This window comes from Sminthopsis crassicaudata, chromosome 1 (assembly GCF_048593235.1).
Source record: "Sminthopsis crassicaudata isolate SCR6 chromosome 1, ASM4859323v1, whole genome shotgun sequence".
Taxonomy (NCBI): Eukaryota; Metazoa; Chordata; class Mammalia; order Dasyuromorphia; family Dasyuridae; genus Sminthopsis; species Sminthopsis crassicaudata.
The window spans coordinates 45647540-45674100 of record NC_133617.1 but is presented as its reverse complement, the minus strand read 5'-3'; the positions used below and the strand labels follow the sequence as shown (position 1 = coordinate 45674100).

The window sequence follows — 26561 nt, the reverse complement described above, 5'->3', positions numbered from 1 at the left end:
TCTACTAAATAACTAGGATACAAAACAACTCTTAAGTGCAAACAAAAGGCTCAGAAAGATCTTGGGGTGCTGGTGGGGGAAATGGCACAAGCCCTCAAGGCACTTATAGTCTGAGAGGTCACTGGCAATAGGAGGACTTGTTACAGGAGGCACCAAATGAGGGGCTGGACCTTGAAGCAGGGCAGAGCTCCCTCAGCAAAAAAAGAGGCAGCCATTTAAGGTCTGGGGGCAGATGAGGGGCACGCCCCAATTTGTGCAGAGGCAAAGAGTAGCTTGGGGGCAGGAGAGAGCAGAGGCCTGCTTACAGGCCACCACAATAATCTGAGTAGCTGTGAGGAGGGCCTTGTTGGAGGGTGGCTGCTGGAGTGGCAAGAAGGAGATATTCTGGAGGCAGGACGTGGCGTCCAATGAGATCCCAGGAGTTACACGAGACCCTGGGAGCATGCTGCCAGCCTCCATCCTAGAGCAATGCTGGCTCATAGCCTCTGGCCCTTCAATGGGTTGGTCACCCATACAGAAGGAAGGGGCAGTGCATAAAGGTAAATGCTTATTTAAATAATTATTAAAGAATTAAAGAAATAATCATGTCTGAATATAGATTCAATCTATAGGTTGTAAAACAAACAGTCTTTCTCTTTGTGTACTGGGATCCAGTACAGATGAAGTATGATCAAGCAACAATGACCTCTGGAAATAACCTTTACCAAATGCTCCATTACATGGGGAAGAGTCTGAAGGTCAGAGAAACAAGTCTATGCACAAGGCTTTTTTGTCCCTTTGCTCGATGCACCAGCGGGCCTTTCACGTCCTCATGGACAAAATAAAACACCTGTAGGAATAACCCTTTGGTGGCCAAGTGACTGACCTATTCATTAAGCTGTGCACTTCCCAAATCCCGTCCAGTCCCAGCCAGCTGAGTGGTGGGAACAACAGGGCTGTGCTCAGACCTGGGGCCGAGGCCCTGCTCCCTAGCCAGGCTGTGGATGACCTATTGCTTTATCATCTTAGCCCAAGAAACCTTCCCAAAGTCCATGACACATGTGGTGTCTTCCAGGCACCAGTCTCACTCTGAGCCTAGACCCTAGGAGAGTCCCTCACCTCATAAAGGCTTACTTTATTAATCTGTAAAATGGAAACACTTCCATGACCCTTAGCTCCAGGAGTCCCTGTGGGGAAAATGCTTCATAAACCTAAATCCTTATCCCTAGGCTCTGCAAGGCTGACTGTGGAGAAGTGAACTACTACCCAAGTGCCAACCCTACCTCTGCTTGCCACCTGCAGGATCCTGCCCAAAGGACATACCTCCATGTCCCAGTGTCTCCTTCTGAAAAATCTGGGTTCTTGGCCAAATCATTTCCAACACTCCTTTTAAGATCTAGATCCTGTAATCTTCTAGGAAAACACGTGTTTGCAAATCCTTTGAAAAAGTCCCAAAGCAGAGGGACAGCCTTACTGAAGCACAACGAAAACTTCCCCTTTGGCCCACTGGGTTGGCGGAGAATGAGGGAGGTGGGGGTCTCTCCTCTTCCCTTGTTCCCCTGCTGCCTGGCTCAATGCCTAGCACACACTTGCAGAACAGAAAGGAGCCTCCAATGAAGGCAAGCTCCCAGGGAGGGACCTCCATGAAGCCTTACCTGCTGGATATGCTATCTCTGCGACTCTGCACATCCCCATTGACATCTGGTTCTGGGCTATGTTGCTCAGCTGCAGCAGCCTGGAGGACGTCTCTAATGGAAGGGAATTGCCCCATCGCCTCGGAGCTGATCTCCTGGCCATTGACTAGGTAGGAGGCCGCCTGCTTACTCGTTGTGCCCAATGCTCCATACGCGCCTCTGCCAGAGACACTGCTGTAAGATGAGCTATCGCTGTCATTGCCATCCAGCTTCATGCCCCCTTCGCTGCCATCCAGTTCAGAGATGCTGTCTCCGGCTACCGAAGAATTCTCCAGCCGGTCATCAGCCTCAGGAGTCAGGCTTATTTCAGACACCACTGAGGCCAGACCACTTCTACTGTGATTCAGGGAGCCCCTGGCAGAGTCAGGAGCCAGAAAGTTCCCAGTAGAAATCCCGGAGTCTGAATCTTCAGTTCTATAATCCGCCAGAGACCGGATTTTGCTCGATTTGGAACTTTTTTTCTCCTTTGGCTGTGCTGGAAGTCCTAAACTGCCTACTTTAGGTCCCCGAGGGACACTGGTCCGCAGGAAGGAATATTCTTTTGTCATTGCTACTGGGCTGGCTCTTGGTAAGATTTCTGGGTTTAACATGAGCTCCGGGTCCAGTGTGCTGGTTGGTCGGTTTTTGGATACAGGCTGATTAGACTAAAAGAAAAGAACACAAAGATTTAAAGCCCTAGTCTGTGATTTTCTTCCTGTTCCCTTCCTTTCAAGGCAGCTATACTATTAGAAGGGGTGATTTTGCCTGTGGCTGTGGGAGAGGGCTCCTTCCACCATCACTGGCTTAGACCCCAGCAGACTTCCTGCAGGAGCAATTGTAGAGCTATGGCATTCAATAAGGACAGCTGGGGCAGAGACCTAAAACTCAAAATAAGTCAAGGATGGGTCCAAGGAGGATGACAATAAAAGGAACCAGGAGGAAGTCAAAGGTGGGCTAGCATGGCTGCTGAGGTGAGCAGTGAGAATAACAAGATGGAGAAAAAGCACAGTTGCTCAGCACCTACAAGACAGACAAGGTTCATGGGCATCTAATCAGCCCCTTGGGATTCTGGTTATCAGTCAAGAAGGAACATTCCAGGACAGTGAAGGAAAAAAAGCCAAACTGGCAAACCCACGCTGTTGTCAATTCCTTTGGGAAGGAAATCAGAAACAGGGAAAGATCTTCCACAAATGCCAGAGGGTAGGCACCTGGACAAGCCATGGAGCCCATTGGATTTCTGGCAGCATCAGGAAGAGGAGAGTTTCCGAGTGCCTGGAAAAGGGGGAGAGACTCGCTGAGAGTTAGCAGGTACCTGGGGAATGCCTAGATCTCCTTCAAGTACCAGGCACATCCCTTTATGATAGCCTTGAGGGCCAGATAGGAGGTCATGGTGATGGACTAAGGTTCAGCGTAATGACCATGACCCACAAGGAATCCTTAAAGAATCACTGTCATGTGGTCCTGTACCATTTCAAGTTTTATCAGTGAGTGGAATCCATTTTTTCAACAGATGGCAGAACAACAGCAACAGGAGTAAAAGACCTGGGATTTGAAAAGAGCTGAAAAGTCTGAGAAGACAGAACATCAATAAGGTGACAGTTAAGAGAGAGAAAACTCTTCTGTTTAGGGCAATCAATGTACAAGTCAGGAATGGGACAACAAAACAGAGTTTATGCAAAAAAACCTGGAACTTTATGGGGTTTGAGGTGTGGCCCCAAGGCCGTGCCCTGGCTAAGGGCATTATGCTCAGTCAGAGGCCGTGCCTTCAACCGCTGTACGTTTCAGCTGCTTTTTACGCTTGCCCTCCCATTTTTCATGAGTTTGTACTGTGGGGGGCTCTCATTCATGATCATGTTCTTACCCTCTCCTGGTGCCTTTTCACTCGATACTGTTTGAGCTGTTCTTCTAGGCGTCTTCGAGCCTGAAGTCGGATCTGTTCCTCTTTTTCCAAGGGAAGTGAAGATTCAGTTGAACCTAGAGTACATAAAAGTTTCTTTAAACCACAAGCACAGCATTTAAAATTCAGAGAACATAAGAGCTGGAGAGAGTAGCTTTGTGCCTCCGCTTTCAGTAACCACCTGAGAAATGAGTGAGGAAATACAGAGACACAGACCACAACATAGTGAGCTTCATACAAAAGACAGATAAAGGACAGATAAAGAAGGGGACAATGAGATGCATGACCACCCCAGGCAGCACATTACTGTGTGTTCAATCAATAATCCAGCAATGATGATGGGACCAAAACCTCATATAATAATCATCATTAATAAAATAAAGCTCAAAGTCCAGTTTTTGCCTATGGCTTATTTCTGGACATTGTCTGACCCCTAAGAAAATCTAAAGGGAGTCATCACCAACTTGTCATCTTTGCTTCAGAATTGCTATGTATAGGCTCCCAGCAGGCAACATGAAAAGAATGCCCAATGGAACCACATAATTATACTGCTACTGCTGAAACACAGAAAGAACTGCTATCTTATGGTCTAACTTTTATACACACACACACACACACACACACACACACACACACACACACACACACACACACACACACATAAATACATTCTGGGAAACATTATTTGACAGATGGTCTATCTGAATCCCCGTAACAAAGAGTCACATCATGAGATGGTTTATGTAATATCTAATCAGCATTCAAAAAAGCTTTGACTATAAACTGGACAAAAACACCCCAGTCAAAGGCACAACCGTTTTAAGTATTTGGGCTACAAACTGACCAACTTACAGCTAGATGCAGGTAATAACAAAGGCAGTGTCTGCCTATGAGAAGGCCTGAACAACCAATTCTGTTGTGGCCTTAATCACCTGAGAATAATCCTAGGAATATAGTCATGAACAATTCTAGGATGGCACAGGGAGGAGAAACATTCTCTAACAGCATTAGTCTGCAGAGACAATGATTTTCAGATAAATTCCTGGGTTTTTTGGATGTTTAAGAAAATGAAGCAGATACTGTGGAAGTGCAAAGGATATTTCATTATATCAATCATATCTGTGATTCTTCCTCTCGTTTTTAAATCCATGGTACTCATTTGTGAGCAACATATTAGGGGAGAAAAGACAAGACCTATCAAAGTAGTGATACCGGAAAGAACTAAATTTAAAGAAATACAAAGTGCCATTTTCAAACACATTGTGAGAGGGTTGTTTTTTTTTGTTTTTTGGTTTTTTTTTAAAGACAGCAGAAGTGTGGGCCCAGGGACAGACACCTTTTATGGCTGCTGTCCAAGGACCAGCCTTGTTAAGTGTAGAGATGCTCATTCCCAGTTCCAGTATCATGCAGACCATTTCCTGAGACTTAGAAGATCATTAATCTGTGCTGTGAGGAAGTATTCAGATCAACCAAAGCACAGATCTCTGAAACCTTGAAGTAATACTAGCAAAGATTTTAATCAATCCCAGATAACCAAAGATCCTCCAGAATTCACCTGTAAACTCCATCAGGTTATACAGGAGCTATGACAGCCAAGTCCTGTGGCATACTTCTATTGGGGTGAAACTACTTCTAGTCAATTCTTCTTGCACATAGATGCCCAAAGCATAATTTCCTTAAGAATTCTATGGTGAGGTGAAGACCACAGTACTTATGTGAATAGGGAGTGTGGTTCCTTCAGCTGGGGAGTTAAGGTAGTACTATCCATATCACACACACTGTGTATGTTTCTTTTCCTAAACATTCATTTTTATCTACTGTAGAATCAGGCTAACATGGCAAATACAAACCCCCCACATAGTCAGCAAGAAGCAAATATTTGATAAATGTGATCCCTTAGAAGCAATTAAAAGAGTAAAAAAAAAATTGTGACCTCCACTCCCACCCCTCACCCTCAGGTACCTTAATGAAAGTTAGCATGCTTTCTCAGGTAGCATGTGAAGTCTTTTAAAAAAGTGAAAGCTTTATGCAGCAGAGGAGAGAAGGGGGCACTACAGTAAACAGATGCTTACACAAATGAGTTTCTTGCATAGGAAGACTGAGTTTGAGAGACTGCAAAGCTTCTTTTCTAAGAACTACGCCCTCAGCACTAGATCCCTGAGACTTCCTTAGGTTGTCATGGAAACCAGCCACACCTGGAGATGGATCAGGACCAAATGGTCTGGTGGTAGGATCAAGAGACATTGGAGGATCAGAGAAATGGGTTGTGGGTCCATTCTGACAGGCGTCCCCTTTGCTGGGTGCTTCCATGTTTTCTCCTTCATTTGACTCTTGGTTAACATTAATACTGGCACCTGGAAAAAAAGAAAGCAGCTTTGGAATATTGTGTGATCCTGGTGGGTTAATTCCTTGCTACCCTCCTTCCCCAATTTCTTCAACATGTCATTCAACTTAAAATTTAACAGAAGCTGACTGAAAGCTGAATGGACACAGGCAGGTAAACATCTTGCTAACTCACTTAAAAAAAAAAAAGTTCTATTCATTTAAATAAATAAAGCCATTTGGAAATCTTACTAAATTTTCTTTGTTTTATAAAAGCAAATGGAAATATAGACTATGATGGTTAAAAGAACCATAGTGACAGGTTGGACATTTGGTCTGTGAGGATGGGCCTCAGAGCTTGGCCTTGAAAGGCTCATTCCCAAGTGGCTAACCCCAAAACAGTTGCATTTTGAGTCACATTGACTCCTGTAGCTTGTGGGCTACAATGGGATTGTGACCCTGCCACTGGCTGGTCAATCCAGGCCAACAAAATGTTTGAAGCACTGAAAATACATCTAAAATCTTATGGCTTGTTGGCCTTTAAATGGATTCAGGACATGTCTGATGACTTCCTATTCTTGCTGAAATGTTTGATTTTTTTTTTCTCAAAAAAAAAAAAAAAAAAAAAAAAAAAGCCATTCAATTCACTCTTAAAGTATAACTTTTATCCCTATTTTAGCAGAGAGATTTTATGATCCATAAAATGCTGGCAAAGCTAATACTAGAACCCAAGGAGATTTGTCAACCAACTTACTTGATTTACAGTTACTGATACATTTTGCCAAACCAATCCATCAATCTACATATACTGAGTGACTACCAGAGATTTAGCTCCTAAAGGAGCTAGAAGACATCTTGGCAGGTTGGTCTGATCAGTGAATAGATAGAAAATAAAAGCCTTGATGTCAAAAATAATTTGCCCAAAACACACAGACACAGGGTAAAACTGGATGTTTTCTGTTCATTGAGCCAAGCTGATGATCCACTAAATCAACCTATTTTCCTAAAACATGTACCCCAAGTCAAAACAATAGTTTTATAGACTGGCAGTCAAGAATGTATACACTTCTTAAATGGTTTGTTTTGACTTTAAAATAAAAATTTATTTTTATTTGGTTTAAATACAGAAACGTGCAAAGTTCCAAGAGAAATTTTTAAAATTTTAATCATTCATGAGAAAATCTTAGTTAAGTCAGAAGGCAAAGATGTTATTCAAACAATGGACACTGGCAAGTGTGCTTGTGTCTTTGTGTACAGATGAGTCTATGGTATAAAGAGGACAAGGGCTGATACTATGAGTTTATATTAAGTGAATTTTGTTTCATTTTAGAAATCAACCTTTGCAGATATTGAAGCCATCTTTTCAAGAAGTTGAGCAAGTATAAATAATTAAGAAATTTACTACATTCATTATTCCTTTTGCATTTTTAATTCTGATGAGAAACAGATCCCAAAGATATGTTTGTTTCAGAGTTCTAAAATGGAGTTAAATCTCATACTCTGGAGGAAACTGATTTGAGAATTTCCTTTATTATTAGAAATAAATAACTTGGAATTTCTTCTCATCTGAGCTTCAAGTTTCACTTTTGTGGTCTAGTAGAACAATATAATAAAGAACAAGACTTCATTATCTCTAGGGAAAAACCTTAATATAGACCAATGTATCATCATCAAGAACTGCTTTATGTTTAAGCAACAATTATCCAAACAGTTTGAAGTACTTAGATGCCTCTTAAAAGAATCAGGAAAGGCATATATGTTTTGGCAAGATGTAATAATAACAACTCACACAAGTGAATTCTTCAAGGTTTGCAAAACCCTACTTTCACAACTAGTAGGTAATATAATTATTATCCCATTTTACAGATGAAGTGATAGATTTGAATAAGTGGCTGAGGTAGAAAGCTCAGTTTATATTTGGCACATCAGTACACTTCAATTCTCCAAAGGTAGACTAAAAAGATAGACAATACCTCAGCTGGATTAATGTTATACTTTTTATGAGATAAATTTCAAAGAGAATAGAAGGTTAATCATAGAAGATATAGAAGAAAGAATTAATCTCTATTGTCATTTGAAAATAGAGATTAATCTTTCTTCTATGATCCCCAGTTATTAAGAATTTGGTAACCAAGCTAATAAAATCACAAGGGCAAATTAAGAAACAAAAAACAAAAAGTACTTCCAACTAATTTGAGTCTGATACAATCTCAATTTTGTGCGTGTGATGTGGTCACACAGAGTTTTTACTTTTCCTACATGAATGTCCACATTCAGGGTATCATAAGGAAACACAGTTAATTAACACTGCAGTCTGGTGACTAAAATTCAATACTCAAGGAGCTACAAATTCTGGGTGGTTCATATTTTGTTTATTATGCATTATTACTTATTTAAATATAGCATCAAACTAGAAAAATGGCTGAGAGGATTCCTGAAAACATGGAAATTTTAAAGTGAGGTGGACTCAAACCATTCTTCCTTCTCCCCTAAGACAGCCTCAATGAGGAGTTAAAATAATCAAAAGTAATGTGACTGCCTAATTTCATCACTTCACTAATTTCATCAAACAAATTCTTGGAATTTTTATTCACCTGAACTTCAATTTTTGCTTGTATAAACAATAAAATTTTATTATCTCTAGAGCTAAACCTTGATACAAAACAAAAGGATTATATTATTGTCACTAGAAACAACTCTATATTTAAGTAACATTTATCCCAACAGGTAGATAAGAACATTAATTAACACAGCACTATTACCATCAAGAACTTACAATGAATTTCACCACTATCAGCCTGATTCAGTTTGCCCATGTGATTCAGAAGTGTTCCAGAGTGGTTGGGGATGCCATTTCGAGATCTGCTCTCTAGCAGGCCACCTTGTTCAGCTGGGGAAGAGTCCATGATAGCTGTGACCCCGACAGGAGTGGTGCTGATAGGAGTTTATGAATGAGCTGAGAACAAGGCCGCCTTTACCCCCTCCATCAGCAACAGTCAAAAGCCATTCAGAAACACAGCGGTAAGGTTTCCATTTGCTGGCTAGTGTCAGTCAGAAGCTGGGAGCCCAGGAAGTGACACAAGTAGCCTGCAACCAAACAGGCTTTTGCTGCCTTCTCTCAGGAAAACATTTAGCATTTCCAAGCAGTCAGTGAGATTCTGTTTGAGGCAAGGAACACAATTAAGCACTCATTGAATATGCAAGACACTGTGCTGGGCAATAAGTATACAAAAATGAAAATGGACAGAGTTTCTCCTCTCAAGTATTTGTAAGGGATGAACCATGAACACAAATAATGTGATCTAAGTTGAAAGTAAAGAGCTGAGATTTATCATAAAGTAGATTAGGTCTATTAAGCTATTTGCTCTCCCCTCCCAGTGGCCTTCTGAGGGAGGTAGCTCAGATATTATTATTCCCACTTTACTGATAAGGAAACTGAGGCTCTTGGAGGTTAAGTGACTTGCCCCATGAGGGAACACAGGATGTCTCAAGGGAAAGACAAGTTAAAGCTGGACAAGCTTGGTCCATACGGTAGGGCTCTGAATACTAATCACAAGTGTAAGCTTGGACAGAGGAGAGGGAACCACTGCAGATCTTTAGCAGCAGTGACAAGGTCACAGAAGAGCATTCAGTGCCTTACCTGGCCCATGGTGTAGAAGTAGTGGAGAAGGATAGCATAGAGAGGTCAGGAGAAAGGAGGGGTACAGTGGGAACAGGGAGGAAGGGCCTGAAGCCCCCCAGCCCCTTTCAGATAGAAACCAAAGGACTGAGCAAGGGAGGAGATCATGAGAAGATCATTCTCAGAATTAACAGTTGGTGTTTTTTGATCTACTTTTCTGGGGAAACCAGATTTACCCCAAAAGAGGGGAAAAAGAAGCTTGGAAATTCAAGTCTCGTGTGAGCCAAACTTAAGCTATGCAGAGAAACTGCTTGGCATTATTATTTTTGAAGAAGGATAGCCAGAACATTGCTAAACTTTTTTTTAAAGCTAATTTCCTTCTTTCTTTGCAAAGGACAAAAGATTAAAAGGGCATTACATTGAATATCATTCCTACTACATTAATATTAAGCCTGTTAAGAAAAATCTCTTAAGTTTCATTTCCATTTCACCAAGAACAAAGAAATAGGAAACAGGCCTTATTCACTTGTCCATAAACTAATATCCTTTATATTAATAATGATAATAACAGCTTACATTTAAAAATAAGTTTGTTATTTTTCACCCAACTTCTACTACTCCTGACTTGAATATCACTTGCCCATGGCACCATAATTCAGTTTTCTGTGTTCGAAATCTTGGTATCTCTTTGATCCTCCTTCCTCCTCCTCAACCTCTCCTATCCAGTTATTGTTCAATCGAATTTGACTCCTTGTGACTCCCTGGACCACACCTTCCATGTTTTTTTTTTTTTTTTTTTTTTTTTTTTTTTGCAAAGATACCGCTGTGATTTGCCACTTTTTTCCTCCACTGGATTACGACAAGAAATTAAATGATTTGTCCAGGATCACCCAGCTAGTAAATATCTGAAGTTGCATTTGAGCTCAGGTGTTCCTGACTCCTGGCCCCAGTGAGCCATCTAGCTGTCTCTAATAGTATCTAGTTACCAACTTCTAAAGATAAAAACTCTCTTGCATCCATCCCCTCTTCTCTTTTTTCCTAGGCTAGCAAAGTAAAAAACTCCATTACCACTGATTTAGAACTACACTAAAAGCTTCCAGGGTCTTGCCAGATCTAAGCGTCCTTGCTATCACTGTCAGACACAATTACTTTCTTCATTCACCCAATGGTTTCCTATTGCTTGATGGAAGTTCGTATTACTCAGCCCCGTATTCAAGGTCCTCTTCCCGAGTCTTATCTCAGACAACTACTCTCTGGGGACTCTCTGTTCTAGCCCAAGGGACTTGTTCAGGGCCTCTACATCCGGTCTGCACCTGCAGGCTTTTGTCCTTTTAGGTTTACGGGCCTCCCTCAGCCAGAACTGGACACTCCCAATCTCTTTCCCCTAACATTAACACACCCTATTAAATTTCTGCTTTGATTCAAATGTCACTTCTTCCAATCAGTCTTTTCTGGAGCATTCCTCACCTTTCAATCGGCACTTACTAAGGAAATTGGCAATTATACTTTGGCCCTCTCAGGCATTTAGGGTTTACGCTTTTGCATAATCTATTTATTTGCATCACAGCTCCCTACTAGGTCTGTAAGGTTAGAGACTCCTCTTATCTAAAATCTATCTCCCCCAAAGCCTAGCCCAATAATGCAAGCACACAGTACGTGCTTAAATGTTTATAAAGCTGTTAAGATTGAATTTACAGATCTTTTTAAACTTACTCATAAAGTGCTTTCATAGCCATGATGGTGAAGTGCTTTTAATTATTTTTTTCTAGCAAAGATAATGCTCTCTTTTATCCTGCTGGTCTTTTAATAGTGACACACATTGAAGAAAGGTGTGGCAGGATTAAAATTGAATATAAGTTTGTATGTTTGTTTGTTGGAAAATGTAATTGGCCAATGGGGGAGGGGGGAGTGACATTTGACTAGCCCTATGTTCTAACTCCCCTGCATCAGAAATACTTGGATAGAATAAACCATTTTCAAATGCAGACACTTAGTGCAAAAGGAAAATTTTTCCTCTTCTATTTGTCTGGAACAATCACAATATAAATTCAGTCTCTGTTTTAAGAGCTCCAGTAATGTTTACTTAAATTTAACTCATTACTTGTCCAAGTTTCTGTTGGCAATCTGCACAAAAAGGAATGAACAAAAAATGTAAAACAAGATGAACTTGGAAACGCTCAACATTAAGAAGTTCCATTAATTAGCTTGAGAATTTTAGATATGCTTTTGCAGCAAAGCTCAAAAACACAACTACAATCCCAATCATTACAATCTGTGACCACCAAACAGTATGTCATACAGATCAAGATTTACTTTATGGAAATAACTTCTCTTAAAAATAATGAATTAAAAAACAGAAATCTGAAAGTATTTTAAAATCTAACATAAAACAATAACTTATACAGCTAGTTAAGGCGGTGCTCCTAACTGGAAATTGTCACTGGCACGGCACTTCCTCAAGGTCAAGGGTCCTTAGCCTCACAGTGCCCGGCCCAAAGCGGACACTGCATAAATGCTCTCTAATTGCTCAGGGTGGTGCTCCTTTCCAAGACCCCGAGGAGTTTGCCCACTTTCTAAATCCTACGAGTCAAACGCCCAGCTCCTTATTTCTGGAAAATGCCCCGGGAGACACCTCCCAAAGCAGAGAAGTGGGATTGGAAACCTAATCTTTAGGAAATCTGGGGTTCCCCCAGGGTCTACAAGAATACCGGACTTCAAACAAACGCTGCCCCACCCTTCAGGCGTGACCAGGGGTATTTAAAGAGAAAATTAGTCTTCCGGGAGGAGAGCCCCTCCATCCTGGCTCTGGCCCCCCCTCAGACTAGGGGGAAGGGGCCCAGACTGCCCAGGTGAGGAAGCAGTGAGGCAGCTTCCAGTCTCCATGACTACTCACACTCCTGCGCCAGGAATTAATGGCAGTATTAGTCACCCTCTCCCAACAATGTCAACAAACACTTCGTGGAAAGGAGACAGGGATGCGGACCACGAAGTCGCGGGAGGGCGGGCCCCGACCCAGGCCATCTCCCCCCTCCCCCGGCAAATGCAAGTCACAGAGACACCCCCTCCCCCAGCCTTGGCAAAGAGATCCCCACCCCCCCGCCCCCTGGTCCCGGCAAAATGCACCGCCCGAGACCCCCGCCCAGCCAGTGCACGCTCCGGAGGCCTCCTGCCCTGGCAAATGCACAAGACTGAGCCTTAACGCCCGGAGTTCAAATTCGGCGGCAAGCGGTGACCCAGGCCCAGTCTGCGCTCTTCCCTTGGCATGAGGCGGCTGGGGGATTGCGCGCCGAACCTGGGGTCAGCAAGAACCCGAGTACAAATCGGGCCCGGACGCCGGTGGCTTGTGTGACCTTGGGCAAGTCGCTTGACTTCTGCCTGCCTCAGTTTCCTGGTTTGTAAAACAGAGCTCATCCTGGCCTCTGCCTCCCGGAGTGCTGGGGAGATGCAGCGAGCCTCTGGTCTGTAAAGCGCTGTGCAAGGGGTATCTGTGCATTTCCCACCCCCAAAGTAGGGAGACTGAGGCCCGGGAACAGAAGGCAGGCCCGGAAGCCTGGACCAGGCCCGGAGTTCAAGCCCCCAGTTTTGGGGCGGCGGGGCGCCCGGCCTCAGTTTCCCTCTTTTGGTCCCCGGCCCCCCAGTTCTAACCCGGGAATGCCCGGAGCCAGAGGCCACAGCAGCGGCAGAAGCCGGGGGCCTCTCCTCCTTCCCCGAGGGCGGCGCACGACAGGTCGGGCCCCAGAACCCCAGCCCAATCCTCACCCCGGCAGCGACTGCGGCGGCTGTGGCTGCGGCGGCTTCTGCGGCTCCTCCGGCCGAGACGTGGCTCTGCCGCGGGCGGGGCGGGGAGGGGCGGGCCGGCGTGACTCTATTCTGCGTCCCCCCAGGAAGCATTCCTCCGCTGTGGCGTTCCACGTCGGTGTCTCCTCAGGGAACGGCTTCGGCCGGCCCTTGGGGCCTCTCCGATCCTCGCCTCTTCTCACGGGGTGATGGTCCCGGAGTCGGAGGCTCTGTCCGGCGGGGAACGGACTGCGCGGAGAAAGAGGTGCGGCGCGTTTCCCGGGGGGCACTTTTAGGCTGAGCACAACTTCCGCTCTCTTCTGTAGGCAGAGACCCGAGAACCCGCCTTCGCCGGAACCCAAACAGGAAGAAGCTGGCCAGACCCACTTCCAGCGGAAGTAGAGAGGGCTCGTAGGGAAGCTTCCGGCCGGCTCCTTCAAGACTGGTTCCCCGGGGTTGACTCGCCCTGATGCCTTGCCCCGGGTGCTCCTTCCGCGGCAGAGCCGGCCGGACCTCCTCACTGGACCTGGCCCCGGCTGCTCTCGGTGCGGGTCCGGCACCGCCTCTTGCCCGGATCCCCGGCCAATTCAGAGCCGATGTCTCGGCGGTTGACTTACCTCGTTGGAACGACGGGTGGGAATGGGGCTTTTTTTGCCTGAAGCAAAATCCGATGTGCTAAGGGGGGATCACCGGGAAAATATATGAGCAAAAATACAGCAAAGTTGCAAAGAGCGAAGGAGAAAAGTGCTTTCCAGAATGTGACACTGGGGAAAACGAAAGCCTTGGCAGGCCATGGACCCCCTGCATGCACTGGGGGGGACCTCACGATGTAGAGAGAGAAGGGAAGCTGGCCGTGTTCCTGTCACCTTGCCCCTTTCCATCAGACAAGGGCGGGAGTGTTTTGATCGACATTGAAGGAACTATCCATTTGAGTGTGTAGTAACCAGTGTTTACATTAGATGGCTTAGGAATTGGGGCGCCAGGCTTGGAATAAGGAAGACGAGTTCAAATTTGACTTTGTGACCCTGGGCAGGTCACTTAACCCTGTTTGCCTCAGTTTCCTCATCTGTAAAATGAGCTGGAAAAGGAAATGGCAAAGCTTTCCAGTATATCTTCCTAGAAAACCCTACTTGGAGTCTGCAAGAGTCCGACACATTGAGAAAGTAAGCATTGACATAGCCACTGTGTGCCAGTCATGCCAAGCTGGTTGTATATATCACATCTCTCACAGTGACCCTGGAAGAAAGGTGCCATTATTGTCCCTATTTTGCAGATGATGAAACCAAGGCAAATGGGAAGCCACCTGACCCGGATTATACACAAAGTCAAATTTGAACTCGGGCCTTCCTGATTCCAGGCCCAGTGTCTGAGGCAGATTGTGGGAGAACCTCTGAATGCCATACTGAAATAGTATTTTAGCGGCAACGAGAAGCCTTTGAACTCTGGTTCAGAAGACACATCTTGGCAGCCTTGTGAAGGTCGGATTGGAGGAGAATAGTGTAAGCATTTCTCAATAGCCAAGTGGTGATAAAGGCCACAAAGAGTGGTGATTATGGGTGTAGAATCAATAAAACTTGGCAACCCGTTGGAGTGAGGACTGAAGGAAGTCATCAATAGTTGAGAGGATGCTCAGAGAGGAAGGTTTTATTGCGGACACATTGAAGGTTCTTCAGGGAGAGGGCTGTTTTTCTCATTTTGTCCAGGTATGTCTAGCTCTTGGCACGTAGTATTTAATCCAATTAATCCTACTGAATTTAGTTCCTTTTAAGGGGTAGGGAAAGACAGAGAAGACAGAATGAATATGAAGATTAGGCTAAAGTCTGCAATGTTCTGGTTGGTTTTCTGGTGGTCTTTGGACGAGTCATCGTTTGAGAATAGCCAGAGATAAAGACCAAAAAACTTTGTCTCCACAATCTAGTTCCCTTGCCTGGGGCCCAGGCTAGCTTTCTGGAGGTCCTCCAGAATGTGTCTTGGTTTCTGTGGGGGAGGCAGAACTACCACAATGGTCTCGTCTTGAAGTCTTCCTGAGTCTGGAAGCTTGTGTTCTAGCCTTCAATCCTCTGTCTTCCCTGAATCTGTTCCAGTCCCCCTCTAGGTCTGACTTTGGTCTCTTAAATACTCTATTACAATTACATCCATTCATCATACTGAGTATGAGCCAATCATTATATCACTATTATCATTATTGGTTGTAAGAGTAATTCAATCATACCGAACTAGAGAACTATTAATCACCATGCTAAACTAGATAACCATTGTCTTATCAATCCCATTGAGTTAGCACCTAGTTTAAATCAGTCATACAGAGTTTCAGTTTTCTACAAAAGTCTAGTTTCAGAGGGAGGTTGAATTGAGGTTTGAAAAAACTGGACTCTCAGAGGGAATTAACAATTAACATGCTACCTGGGCCTTAAATCTTTGCTGATTAAAATGGAGATGACACGTATGTATTACCTTAACAGGGTTGTTGTGAAGAAAGTGCTTTGTAAACCTTAAAATTATCAAATATATTATTCCCCTTCTTTGGTCTTCTTTCCGGATCTGAAAACTAAAGGGGAGGACTAGATGATGTCTGATGCTTGCTTCTATGACAATCTTCAGGCCAGTGAGGGTCACCTCTAGACAATGGCTAGTTGAAGTGTCTGGAAGAACAGATGCTCTTCTCACCTGTGTTTCTCCAGGGAGCTAACTTCAGGTGCTACCTATAACTCCTCAACAACAAGAGAGGGAGTTTCTGATTGCCTTTGTGTCCCTAGGCACTACTTAACAACTATTTGTTGAGATCAATCCTAGAGAAAGTGATGTAGCTAAGGAGATTCCGTCTCCAATAAGTCTTATTGGGAGGGGTGAAATCATTGTGAGGAAGAGAACAAGTTTCAGAGTCCGTGGGCCTATGTTTTGACCCCCAGTTATGTTACTTGTCTGATCCTAGGTTTCCCTCTCTGGATTTTTGTCTCCTCATCTGTAAAACGAGAGGGTTTGACTATCTCTAAATTCCTTTTCCAGACCTAAGTCCTATTGACAAATGGCTAGAAAGACATTTGCTTCCCAAGTGACAAGTAGCTGAGAGAGCTCAGCAGGTGTTTGGCAAAGCCTGCTGAATAAAGCTGAGGTCAAAGCTTCAAATACCAACAAATCTCATAAATCACATTCATCCAACCATCAGTGCAAGAGAAAAAAGACCCCATGAAACAAAGACACAGACAACAATGGTAGTTAATGTAGGTTAGTTTTCTTGCCATCAGTGGAAGAAGGGGTTGTAGTTTGAGGGAAATCACAAATGAACAAAGCCCTCATGTATCCTGGATTCTTGTGGAGCATTCTTGCCTTATCCAGGATCTGAGACTCCCAAGGTGTGTTTTAAAGTCAACAGATTTCACAGATGTGAAAGGAGTATATTTCTGCTGTACTGAAAAAAATCACATTCAATAACAACTGCTGGACAGTCTGCAGAAAGGAGTCCTGTCAACTACCCACTTTGTATTCTTAGTCACTTAAAAGAAGTTCTGAGTTCTCCTTTGTTTCCGCATTTTCAGATCCAGCATAACTGGGAAAAACTTTTGTCCCATGGTACTCACTCCAACCTTATGCATAGAAAAACAGATCTACATTTTCTAAAGAGGAAGAAGTAAAGAGAGTATGACCTAAGAAAGTTCTGAGAACCAGGTGCCATGTTGACAGTGACCTAGTACCCAAGATCAACTTCTAGGCAAAGGAGCACCATCAGAAGCGGCTTTAGGTGGGACATCAACATTCATTCTTCATCAGATGGGAGCATCAGCTCACTGGTCACACAAATTCTCAGCAGAGCAACAGGTTTCTTTGAAAAAATATTGTTACAAAAGGGAGAAAGAAGGAAACAACAAGCACATTTCTGCATCGTAACAGAAAGGATTTGCCTCCATCACCATAAGTTACATTAAAAAGACAAATGGAAATGATATTCCTGAGAAAAGACAAGAACTTGCAGGCTTTGGGGCAAATGGTTACTACTAAAACAGGAGTGGGTTACTTAAAAGAGTGAAAACAAATGTGCTTTACATAAAACAATGGTTCAAGTATTATTCCAGATAAAATTTTAATTCTAATGTAGGAAAAGATACCAGGGCAAGTAGGAAACAAAGGCTGCTTTAAGATTGCTGTTTGCTGGAATATGGAGGAAGCTGTCAATCTGCACACTTACACGTAAGACACTATCTGGGATTTCTGAATAGGGGGATAATGACTTGGACACAGTCCAGCATGAAGACCAAAACCACTGTCTCTGGGATTGCATTCTATAGTCAGTGCGTAAAGTAGAATAAGTGAATACTCAAACCAGGATGGGAAGAGGCAGCAGGCTAGAATGGGAACCTTTGTCCTTCTACCTCGTTCTCTAAGATCTGACTGGGAGCAGTATCTCCTATGTCCTTTTTCATTAAGTCTCAATTTGGCTAAAAACGTGAAGCATAATTAAAATGCAGAACTATAGAGGTTATTTGGTTTATTTCCTAAGGACTCCAAACAGATTCAGATTATCCAGCTGGCAGAATTAAATCCTATGACTGAGGACTGCTGAGGTAGGGCCTGGGATTTGATTCCCTTTTTACCTCTCTCTCTGTAACAATAGGAGACATTACCAGTTTTTGTCTGTGCCTCCAGGATGGGGCCCAATGCCTGGCATAACTTAATTGTTCAAGTCAGTTCCAAAGAGAGCTGAGGAAATGCCCACCTCTGATGCCCAATGAAAAGAAATATTTCTGAAAATATTAGGATTTTTGTTTTTGGCTATCAGATAAACCTAAGCAATGTGGAAGGCCATCTCTTGTGGCATAATTAGTACTCATAACAGAGCAGCTATGTGCTGCCAAATGGTCCCTCCCTGGAATGCTAGGGGGCATGTGCCAGTCACAGCCCATTAATGAGGGAATCTGTGCCAGTGACAGTGTTTGGGTCTTTCATGTGATTGTGAAGATCTACAAGACACACATAGCATTTTCTATACACAGGACAGTTTCCCAACTCCTAACTGGCTTATAAATGATACATTATATTATTTGTGCTGCTTGTGAGGTTTAATTCTAATAAGAAATGAAAAACACCAGACTGACTAACTCTAAAACACACACACCCACGCGCACACATGTACATGAATCAAACTGTTTTTCCTACAGCAAAGCACTAGGCATGCCCTATGGGCTGTAAACATTTGCTGCTTTTTCTTAAGCAGCAAGGAAACAGTGTATTTGATACATTTTTGTCTTTTTTTTTTTTTTTTTTTTTTGCCATACAAAATTCTTGGTAAAAAGGGATTCCTGATCTAACAACCATTTAGGTGAAGGTAGAAGAAACAAAATGAGGCTCTCATCTGTACAGATGGGGTTGGGAGGTGGAGTGGTTGGTGCTGAATTTTTTCCTTTGACAATCCTGGCTTTAACTCAACCCGATGTACAACAAACATTTCAGCTTCAGGACATCTCATGACTATTGGTGCCATTCCTGCCTGTCCTGAGTGTGTCTTCTAGTCTGCTGTTGCTGCTGACACAATGGTGTGCCTAATGGGCACCACGAAATGCTCTTCAGGTTACTTAAAAAAGATCTTATTCAAGTATAAAGCTCTACAAAATAAAAAAAAAAAATCACACCAGTACCTGATGCAGAGATATCCAACTCCCTTCTAAGAGAGAACTTTAAAATGCCCTGAAAACATTTATGTTCTGGATTTGAGGTCTTGAAACTTTTTTTTTGTTTTTATATATAAATATCCAAGACTATCAGTACTTCTAGGCTTAGTTCTTGAAGCGTGTTTGTTCACAAATATGATTGAATTTCCTGCAAAAAGAAACATTTTCAAGTTACACAAGATACCATACAAAGTCACAAAACTACACATGGCTGGGTAAGGTTTGACCACACACTTTTCCTACAGTTTCTAGAGCCCAAGCCCTGAAAGTTCAAATTTCTAGAAGCTTTTGTGTGGGTTTATTTTATATCCTGCAATTTTGCCAAGACACTGAATTGTTTCTATAAGTTTTTGGATGATTTTCTAGGATTCTTTAATTATGTCATATCAACTGCAAAGAGTGATAAAATGAAGACAAACTAATTCTGTCTTTGGCTTCCAAAAAGACACAAAGAACAGTAATGACACAGATGAGATGGGTGCAGTGAGAAGGGACAAGGGCCACCAACCTGACAACCCACCACTGTTGCCCACCTCTACTCCCAGCCTTAAAAGCCTGATCACCAGAGAAGTCCCTATATGTAAAATATTTGTGTTCCTCAAAAGTCTGATGTAGATTCATCATAAAATTTTGTGGTTTTAGCAAGGCAATTGGGATTAAATGACTAGCAAGTGTCAAATGTTTGAGGGAAGATTTGAACTCAAGTCCTTCTGACTCCAGAGCTGGCACTTTATTTACCACGCTATCTAGCTGCCCCATTATAAAATCTGGGAAACAAATTAATTTGTTCCATTGATGTTGACTACAATTGCAGAAATCTAAAAATTAATTCCTGCCCTTTCCTCTTTGTGCTGGGAAAACAGAAGGTCGTCTAGCATTTCCCAGCAGATTTCAGTCTGAAATGCTTAGCTGCTTAAAAGTTGGAAGCATTTTCCTTAACATTAGATGGTTACATATGAATTTTTTTTTTTTTTTGCCAAAAATATTTCCTTTTTAAAAACTATGTGGAAAGCTAAATGAAATTCTACATAGGGAGGGATGATGTACCTTTTCTACTATTCTCTCATTTTTCCTAAAACTTTTCTTCATCCCAGTTTTCCTTACAGGTAGTATCTCCCACAAATTTGTTTCCAAATAATCTATTTTAGAAAAAAAACTACTGCCTGTCTCTGAATGTCAGCACCCTCCTCTTCCCCTTCATATTCCATTAAGACCCATAATCTACAGGCTCAGTTACTCACATGGCATGGTGTGCTTTAACCTGAGTCCGGCAATTGCGCCCCCAGTAGCAATCAGGACGAGATGTTACAGTCCCTGAAAAAAGGTCAAAGAGTCTGATTGATTAATGGCTATTGTAAACAAAGCAAAATGTGAATTCCTGGAGAACATTACAATTAGTAACAACTTGGATCCTGGCTTCCAAGAGAATTTACTCAAATGGCTGTGAAAACATTTCACCCAGCCCCAGCAAAAAGAAATGAAATTGTTTCCTTCCTAACAGGATGTGTTTATTGAAAAACATCACTTTTGCTGGTATGGATATGAAGGAAGTCTCTAACATGCCTCTGGGATGGAGCTGCATTAAAGTAGGAAGGCAGTCCCCCCCCCCCCCCTTTTCTATCCCTAGAGATGCAAGCCCATTCTTACAACGGGCCCACTCCTGGTCTCACTAGAGTCCAGAAAGCAGCTAAGGAACTCCCCTCTCCCCTAATATTTTAGTTTACTTTCTAATTACATGGGAAAAAAAATTTAAGTTTTTTTTTTCTTCTTCAAATTATGAGCTTCAAATTTTCTCCCTTTCCCAACTTCCTTGTCCTTTCTCCTCCCCCCAACTGCCATAGAAAGTAAGAAATTTGATGTAGATTATATGTGTATAATCACACACAATATTTCCATGTAAGTCAAGTTGTGAAAGAAGAAAAAAAAAAATCCCCTTCCCTAAGAAGGATCCTTTGATCTGCACTGAAATTCCATCAGTTCTTTCTCTGGAGATGGGAAAGCATTTTTTAATCACAAATCCTTCAGACTTGTCCTGGGTCCCTGTATTGCTGAGAATTGCTAAGTATTAATTGTACATTATTCCTGGGACTCTGTACAATGCCCTTCTGGTTCTGTTGATTTCATTTTTGCTTCAGTTACTGTGAGTCTTGACTGTGTAGCTCTTAAAAAAGAAAACACAAGCCAACTTTATTGCCTGGAGGCAGCTTTCCTCACCTGGTAATTCTGAAGCAGGGATATTTTGTCTGTACTGGTATGTCAGCTCTCGAAAGTTACGTAGGCCACAGCAGTAACAAAGCACAGTATTTCCAGTAATTCGGTAATCTAGAAAAGAAATCCTTATAAATATCAGCAAAACATAATCCTCATGCAATGTTATGTTTTACAAAGTACCAACCATCTTGCTAATTGACAAATCACAAATAGGATTTATTCAATGTTAAAATGCCAGTAGTGCACTAAAGCCAAACCATAGAGTGGCTTGTGCCTCAAGAATAAGTATTCGCACATCATAGAGAAAAGCACCAGGCTTGGATTTAGGAGCACTGAGTTCAAATCCAGCCTCAGGCACTTCCTAGCTGTGGTGCCCTGAGTAACTTTACCTCCCCCTAGCCTGTCTTTTCATTTTTCAAAAGGGAATAATAATTGCACTTGCCCCTCCAGGGTTCTTGTAAGGATCAAATTAGACAATATTTGCAAATTCAATATAAATGTTAATTTTTATTGTCTAAAAAAGTAGTTCTTTAAAGTAGATGATAAGACTACTAATGATGATGACAACATTTGCATAGTGCTTACTATGTGCCAGCCAGTGTTGAAAGCTTTACAATAATTTGAGTCTCACAAAAATCCTGGGAGGGAGTTGCTATTCTTATTCCCATCTGCATAGAAGGAAACAAAGGCAGAGCTTAAGTGACTTGCCCAGGACTACATAGCTAGTAAGTACTGGAAGCCAGATCTGAATTCACATCACCCAGCTTTGGCCCAGCACACTACCCACCGTACCACTGGATGATCTCAGTGGATTTAGTGAATAAGGGGCTGAGGAGAGATGGAAAGGGCAGAGATGACACTGTAGAAGTGAAGTGGCAGAGAGGAAGAAGGATACCATTTTAGGGTACAGGAGGCCTATGATTAACTGTAGGGAGAGAAGAGTCAAAGGATGAACATCTGTGAGCAGGTGCTGGGAATATAGCAGGGATTCAGGCTCATGAAGGCCGGCAGGTTTGCTCTGGTGAGGTGACTAGATGAATCAAAGAGGTGACAAAGCTTGCTGAGAAGTGTTAAGGACAAGGAGGTGGATCGAACAAAATAAGCCTATGTAATCTCATTCTCCTTAGGTAAGGAGCCAACTAAAACAGGGTTGGGGGAGTGAGCGAGCAGAGGAGAATTACAGATGCTGTGAGGGCACAGAGCAAAGGGATGAATGACCCAAACAACTGGAGGGCCTCGCTTGGGTTACCATTCGCTGGTAGAAGTCGGCTGATTTCATGGCTTCTCTTGTGTTCAGGAGTCCAGGAGTAGAGAAGTTTAGCCAAGGATTCCCAGATCAGGAACAGTGAAAGTCAGGGGACCAAGGGAGGGGAAAGCCAACCATAGGATTCCAAAAAGGGCAAGAAGGCAAGGGATAAGCATGAAGAGATGGATCAGCTGCTAGGAGATTGGGATAAAGACTGGGAGAGCTAGCACAGAGGGCTGGGCTCCAAGGTGAGGGAAACCCAGCTGAGATCTTGTGGCTGGCCCTTCCACCCAGAAGTTCCTTCTACAAGTTATCAAAGCTGGTTTGGAATATACCAGCTTGGAGAGCCGGCCTTAACAGCACAAAGCGACGGGAACACATTTTGCCTCTGCCACACCCTGGCTGGGATCCTGCCAGGGTCTTGACCTCTTGGCATCCCTGGCACTTCTGAATCTGAACAGGAAGGAAGGTGCTCCCCTGCTTAGCAGAAGCCTCTCGGATGCTCCTGGCTTCTTTTATAGAATATGAGCCCCTCACAAGCAAGACCTCACCCACAGCAAGAACCTAATATAGGCTAGCTAAAGGAGATGGGGAGGTCCAATGTATGCATTACATAAGGCAGAAGGGACTGGTGAGCTTAAAGGAAGTTAAGGGAGTGAGAAGTCAGACTGGTGGTGGGGTCAAGGACCGAGTCCAGAGGAAGATGATGGACCAGACACTACCATCACTGAGAAAGGGGAATAATACAGAGGTCTTCCAAAAATGAGGGTCACGAGGGAGTCAAGGCAGGAGAAGAATGGGGGATCTGGAATGAGCAGTGGGGAACCACACTGACAAACATCTCCTTTTATTCCTGGCCCAGGGGATGGAAACCAAGACAGATGAACCCTGCAGCCCAGCACTGGGCTGAGAAAGGAGGTGATGGGCTGCCTGATGTAAAGTGTAAGTGGACGGAGAGAATGGTGAGAAGATGGATATCATGTTAGATCATGGGTCACTCACTGCTCTCCCCTGAAGTGCCCTTTTTAGGAACTTCTCTACCACTCTACTGATGGTCCCAAGCCCCAGGATCATCCTCATTGCTTCACATCTTCTCCTCCACCTGCCCCCTTTTGCACACAGGTCCTGCCCTCCATTCCCACAGCCCCAACACCTCTCACCAGTGGCCTCCCCTTGATCTCCCTGCCTCCAGCCTCCCCTCCTATAATCCACTGATCTGCTCATACTCAAGACTCTCTTTAGTAACTGCCACTGGGGCCCTACTGGCTTGCCGAGCAAAGGCAGACTCCTATTAGGCATACCGCCCACCCCCCCAGCCTGTACCTGCTCCTCCTGGCAGCCTTCCCTCGCCACACCTGGAGGCTCAGACCACAGCCCTACCTCCTCTTTGGGACCCTGGGGTCTCCCTGCTGTTGGTACTTTTATCTCCTCAGCCTAGAGCTGACTGCCTGGGTGGGCCTGTCTCTGCCTGCATAATCTCCTCCTGTGGGCTATTTCTATCTCTGGGCCCCAGCACCAAGCACGAACCACAGCTTATCCTGATGACAGTGCTGCTGCACTTTACAGCTATGATCTCATCAGATTCTCACAAGGACCGGGGTGGGAGGGAGTTCATCCACTGCATGAGCTGGCTATCTCACTAGAGGGCACTAAATAACCTCATGCTGCTAATGGTAGGCCTCCATGGCCAGGCTGGGATCATTCTTCTAGAACACTGTTGGCAGCCCTTATTGGCCTGGGCCCTCCCAGAGCTAAGCTGGGCGCCACGTCCCCAAGACCAGCAGGTTCTGGAGTGGAACCCTTGGGCACTTATGCAAACTCCATCTCTCTGTAGCCTTGCTCCACATCTCTAACAGTGAGGAAGGTTCCTGACATGGGCTATGTGGGCTAGAAATTTACAATTTACTGAGGGTTTTTTCCCCATACCTGGTGAAACTTACACTCTGCCAAGGTCTGGAAAGGGGTATTTTTGAAATTTTAGAAAGCATGAAAAGCCAGCCTAGATGTTCCTAAAAGCAGCAAGCATAGCAAGTGTCACCAGGGCTTTTTATTGGGGGGGGGGGGGCAAGCATCCAGGGGGTTCCCTAAAGGCTTACCATACCTCCAAAGAAGAGAAATCTAGTGTCTGAGATGATCCAAGAATAAGATACTCACCTGACAAGAGAAACAGTCCCCTCTGAAGAGCCAGCAAACTTTCATTTAACACATTCTTCCACGTCAAGTTCCGAGATGTTAGGTAAGCCTGTAGGGAAAGATGAAGTCTGTCAAATATACATAGAGAAAGAGGGGGAAAAAAAGGCAGAAAGAGGAGAAAAGGAGGAAAGAAAAAGAATGAGCTGGTTAAAACAAGCTGGGCTAGATGGCCCCCAAACAAAATGCTGTGCTAGGCCCATTGTGGTCATAGCCATGATGGGAACGGACAATCTAACTGACCAAGGCCAAGACCGCTAGCACTAATGACAACAGCTTTGCTGGCTAAAGCTCATCTGTCTATGGGAGAACAATCTGCGAGGACAGTTAACAAATGAGGTGGACATCGGCTGGACTCTCATCTGAGGCCAGAGCCAACTAGGAGGCTCCTCTGAGTCCCAAATAAGTTTTGTATTCTTGCTTAGCCAGACAAACCAGTCATGTTCTTCACACTGGCCCATGTAATTGGTGGTGAACTAAAACTCAGGAAGTCCTGTGAATCCTGCCTCAGACACTCAACCATTTTGCGACCCTGGCCACAGGATGTTTTATTTGTAAAATGGATACAATCAATGCCTGTGCTGCTGCCTCAATGACATCCTCCCTGTGATTTACATTGTAAACAGCAGCCAACACAAACTATGTTAGAAAGCAATCAGATCTCCCCATGAACATTTCAAGCGATCTACTTCTTCTGGAAAACCAGATGTTGTATTATTGAATTGAGACTGAAATTTCTTTGCTTTTAACCAGGAGTCTGGCAGGATAAGTATGCTTTTGGCTTCTATAAATATAATGATGAATCTTTAGAAGCTGCAACTATCATATCAACATTCAACATTTCAGCCAAGAATGAGAGCTCTGAATTGGCCTTCCGGGAAACTCCCTTCACATTCTAATGCCCCACAATTCTTACTTAAGATCAAGGGGCAGAAAATTTAAGTCTGGCTACTGAATTTATTTACTTGTTAGTAAATACAAACTGTCAGAAAGTTAGCGAAGACATTTTCAGATTGGCAGTGAATTAGAAATCTTCTGACAGACCAAAGTGGAGAAGAGCTGTAGCTGATAAAGAAGTGACAGGTCTACATAAAGCTTCATCAATGTAGAGTAACTTTCCATGTTTTTCTCTGGTGGTGATTACTAAATACTTTTTACTTTTCATGTGTTGCTTCTTTTATGTTTAAAATAAAGGAATACCTTTAGAATATCAGATTCGTAGTTGTTGTTGTTTAGTACACCATCTAAACATTTTTCACCAAGATTTATCTCTGTTGAGAAGGGAGAAAATATATTATGAAATTTCTTAAAATAATATATTGCTCAACTAAAATATATGACAAACAACTGTAATCACTGTGAAAAGAACAGATAAAACTAAAGCCAAGCAAATAATGGAAAAAGACTTCCCTAATGCTTTCCTCTAAAATGTGAGCCCTTAAAGGTCTCTCATGGACTTTCCTTTAAGGTTGGGCAGGTCTGAAAATTGTGACCTGCTCACCTTCACTTCTAGTGCAGCTTTTTTTACCCTAGAAACTGGTGGAACCCCATTTTCACATGAACTTCATGGTTTCCCAAATATCAGGCTCCATCCTGATTTCTGACAAACCTGCCATTCTAATGGATGATTTCAATCCTGAGTTTTTTGAGTTTGTAATGAAGTCTCAGCAGATGATCTTGCAGAATTAATCAAACCTGGTGATCAATCTCTATGAACTTAGCTAGATAGGTCCCTTAGCACTGGGATGGTTCTGGAAAGGTTTAGACTCAAGGATCATCACGATACTACAATGAGGTATCATAGCAAGACATTAGGAGAGACAGTATAACAGGTGAAAGAAAACAAATGGCATCTAGCTCACCACAAATGCAGCTTGCCCTTATCTTGGATCTCTCTGCTGTCCCTCTCTGCTCTCCCTCCCTCCTCGTCCCCTCCTAGCTTGCCTCCTACTTCCTTCCCCTCATGCCTTCCCTAATGACTCTC

At 43.4% G+C, this 26561-nt stretch overlaps 2 protein-coding genes and 1 long non-coding RNA gene across 5 annotated transcripts in view; 1 reads left to right on the top strand and 2 right to left on the bottom strand.

Moving 5' to 3' along the window:
- The window catches only part of GOLGA3 (golgin A3), a 40420-nt gene extending 26880 nt beyond the window's left edge, over positions 1-13540 (bottom strand). Inside the window, exons 1-5 of one of the 2 annotated variants that reach the window (XM_074300182.1) lie at positions 13250-13540; positions 8648-9029; positions 5622-5903; positions 3514-3626; positions 1635-2317 (exon numbers count right to left, since the gene is read on the bottom strand). In XM_074300182.1, coding sequence (XP_074156283.1) covers positions 1635-2317; positions 3514-3626; positions 5622-5903; positions 8648-8777 — 1208 coding nt within the window. In that variant the 5' untranslated portion in view covers positions 8778-9029; positions 13250-13540. The remainder of the gene's footprint in view (positions 1-1634; positions 2318-3513; positions 3627-5621; positions 5904-8647; positions 9030-13249) is intronic. The other variant, XM_074300193.1, reaches the window with a different exon arrangement.
- Positions 13541-13602: 62 nt separating this feature from the next.
- On the top strand, positions 13603-19004 carry LOC141561108 (uncharacterized). Its single transcript, XR_012487965.1, has 2 exons — positions 13603-14970; positions 16274-19004. It is a non-coding gene; the product is annotated as an uncharacterized LOC141561108 (long non-coding RNA).
- The window catches only part of CHFR (checkpoint with forkhead and ring finger domains), a 36688-nt gene continuing 26610 nt past the window's right edge, over positions 16484-26561 (bottom strand). For both annotated transcript variants that reach the window (XM_074300203.1, XM_074300213.1), the window contains 5 exons: positions 25778-25848; positions 24542-24629; positions 21145-21252; positions 20172-20244; positions 16484-19078 (listed from right to left, as the gene is read on the bottom strand). In XM_074300203.1, the coding sequence (XP_074156304.1) occupies positions 19036-19078; positions 20172-20244; positions 21145-21252; positions 24542-24629; positions 25778-25848 (383 nt within the window). In that variant the 3' untranslated portion in view covers positions 16484-19035. The remainder of the gene's footprint in view (positions 19079-20171; positions 20245-21144; positions 21253-24541; positions 24630-25777; positions 25849-26561) is intronic.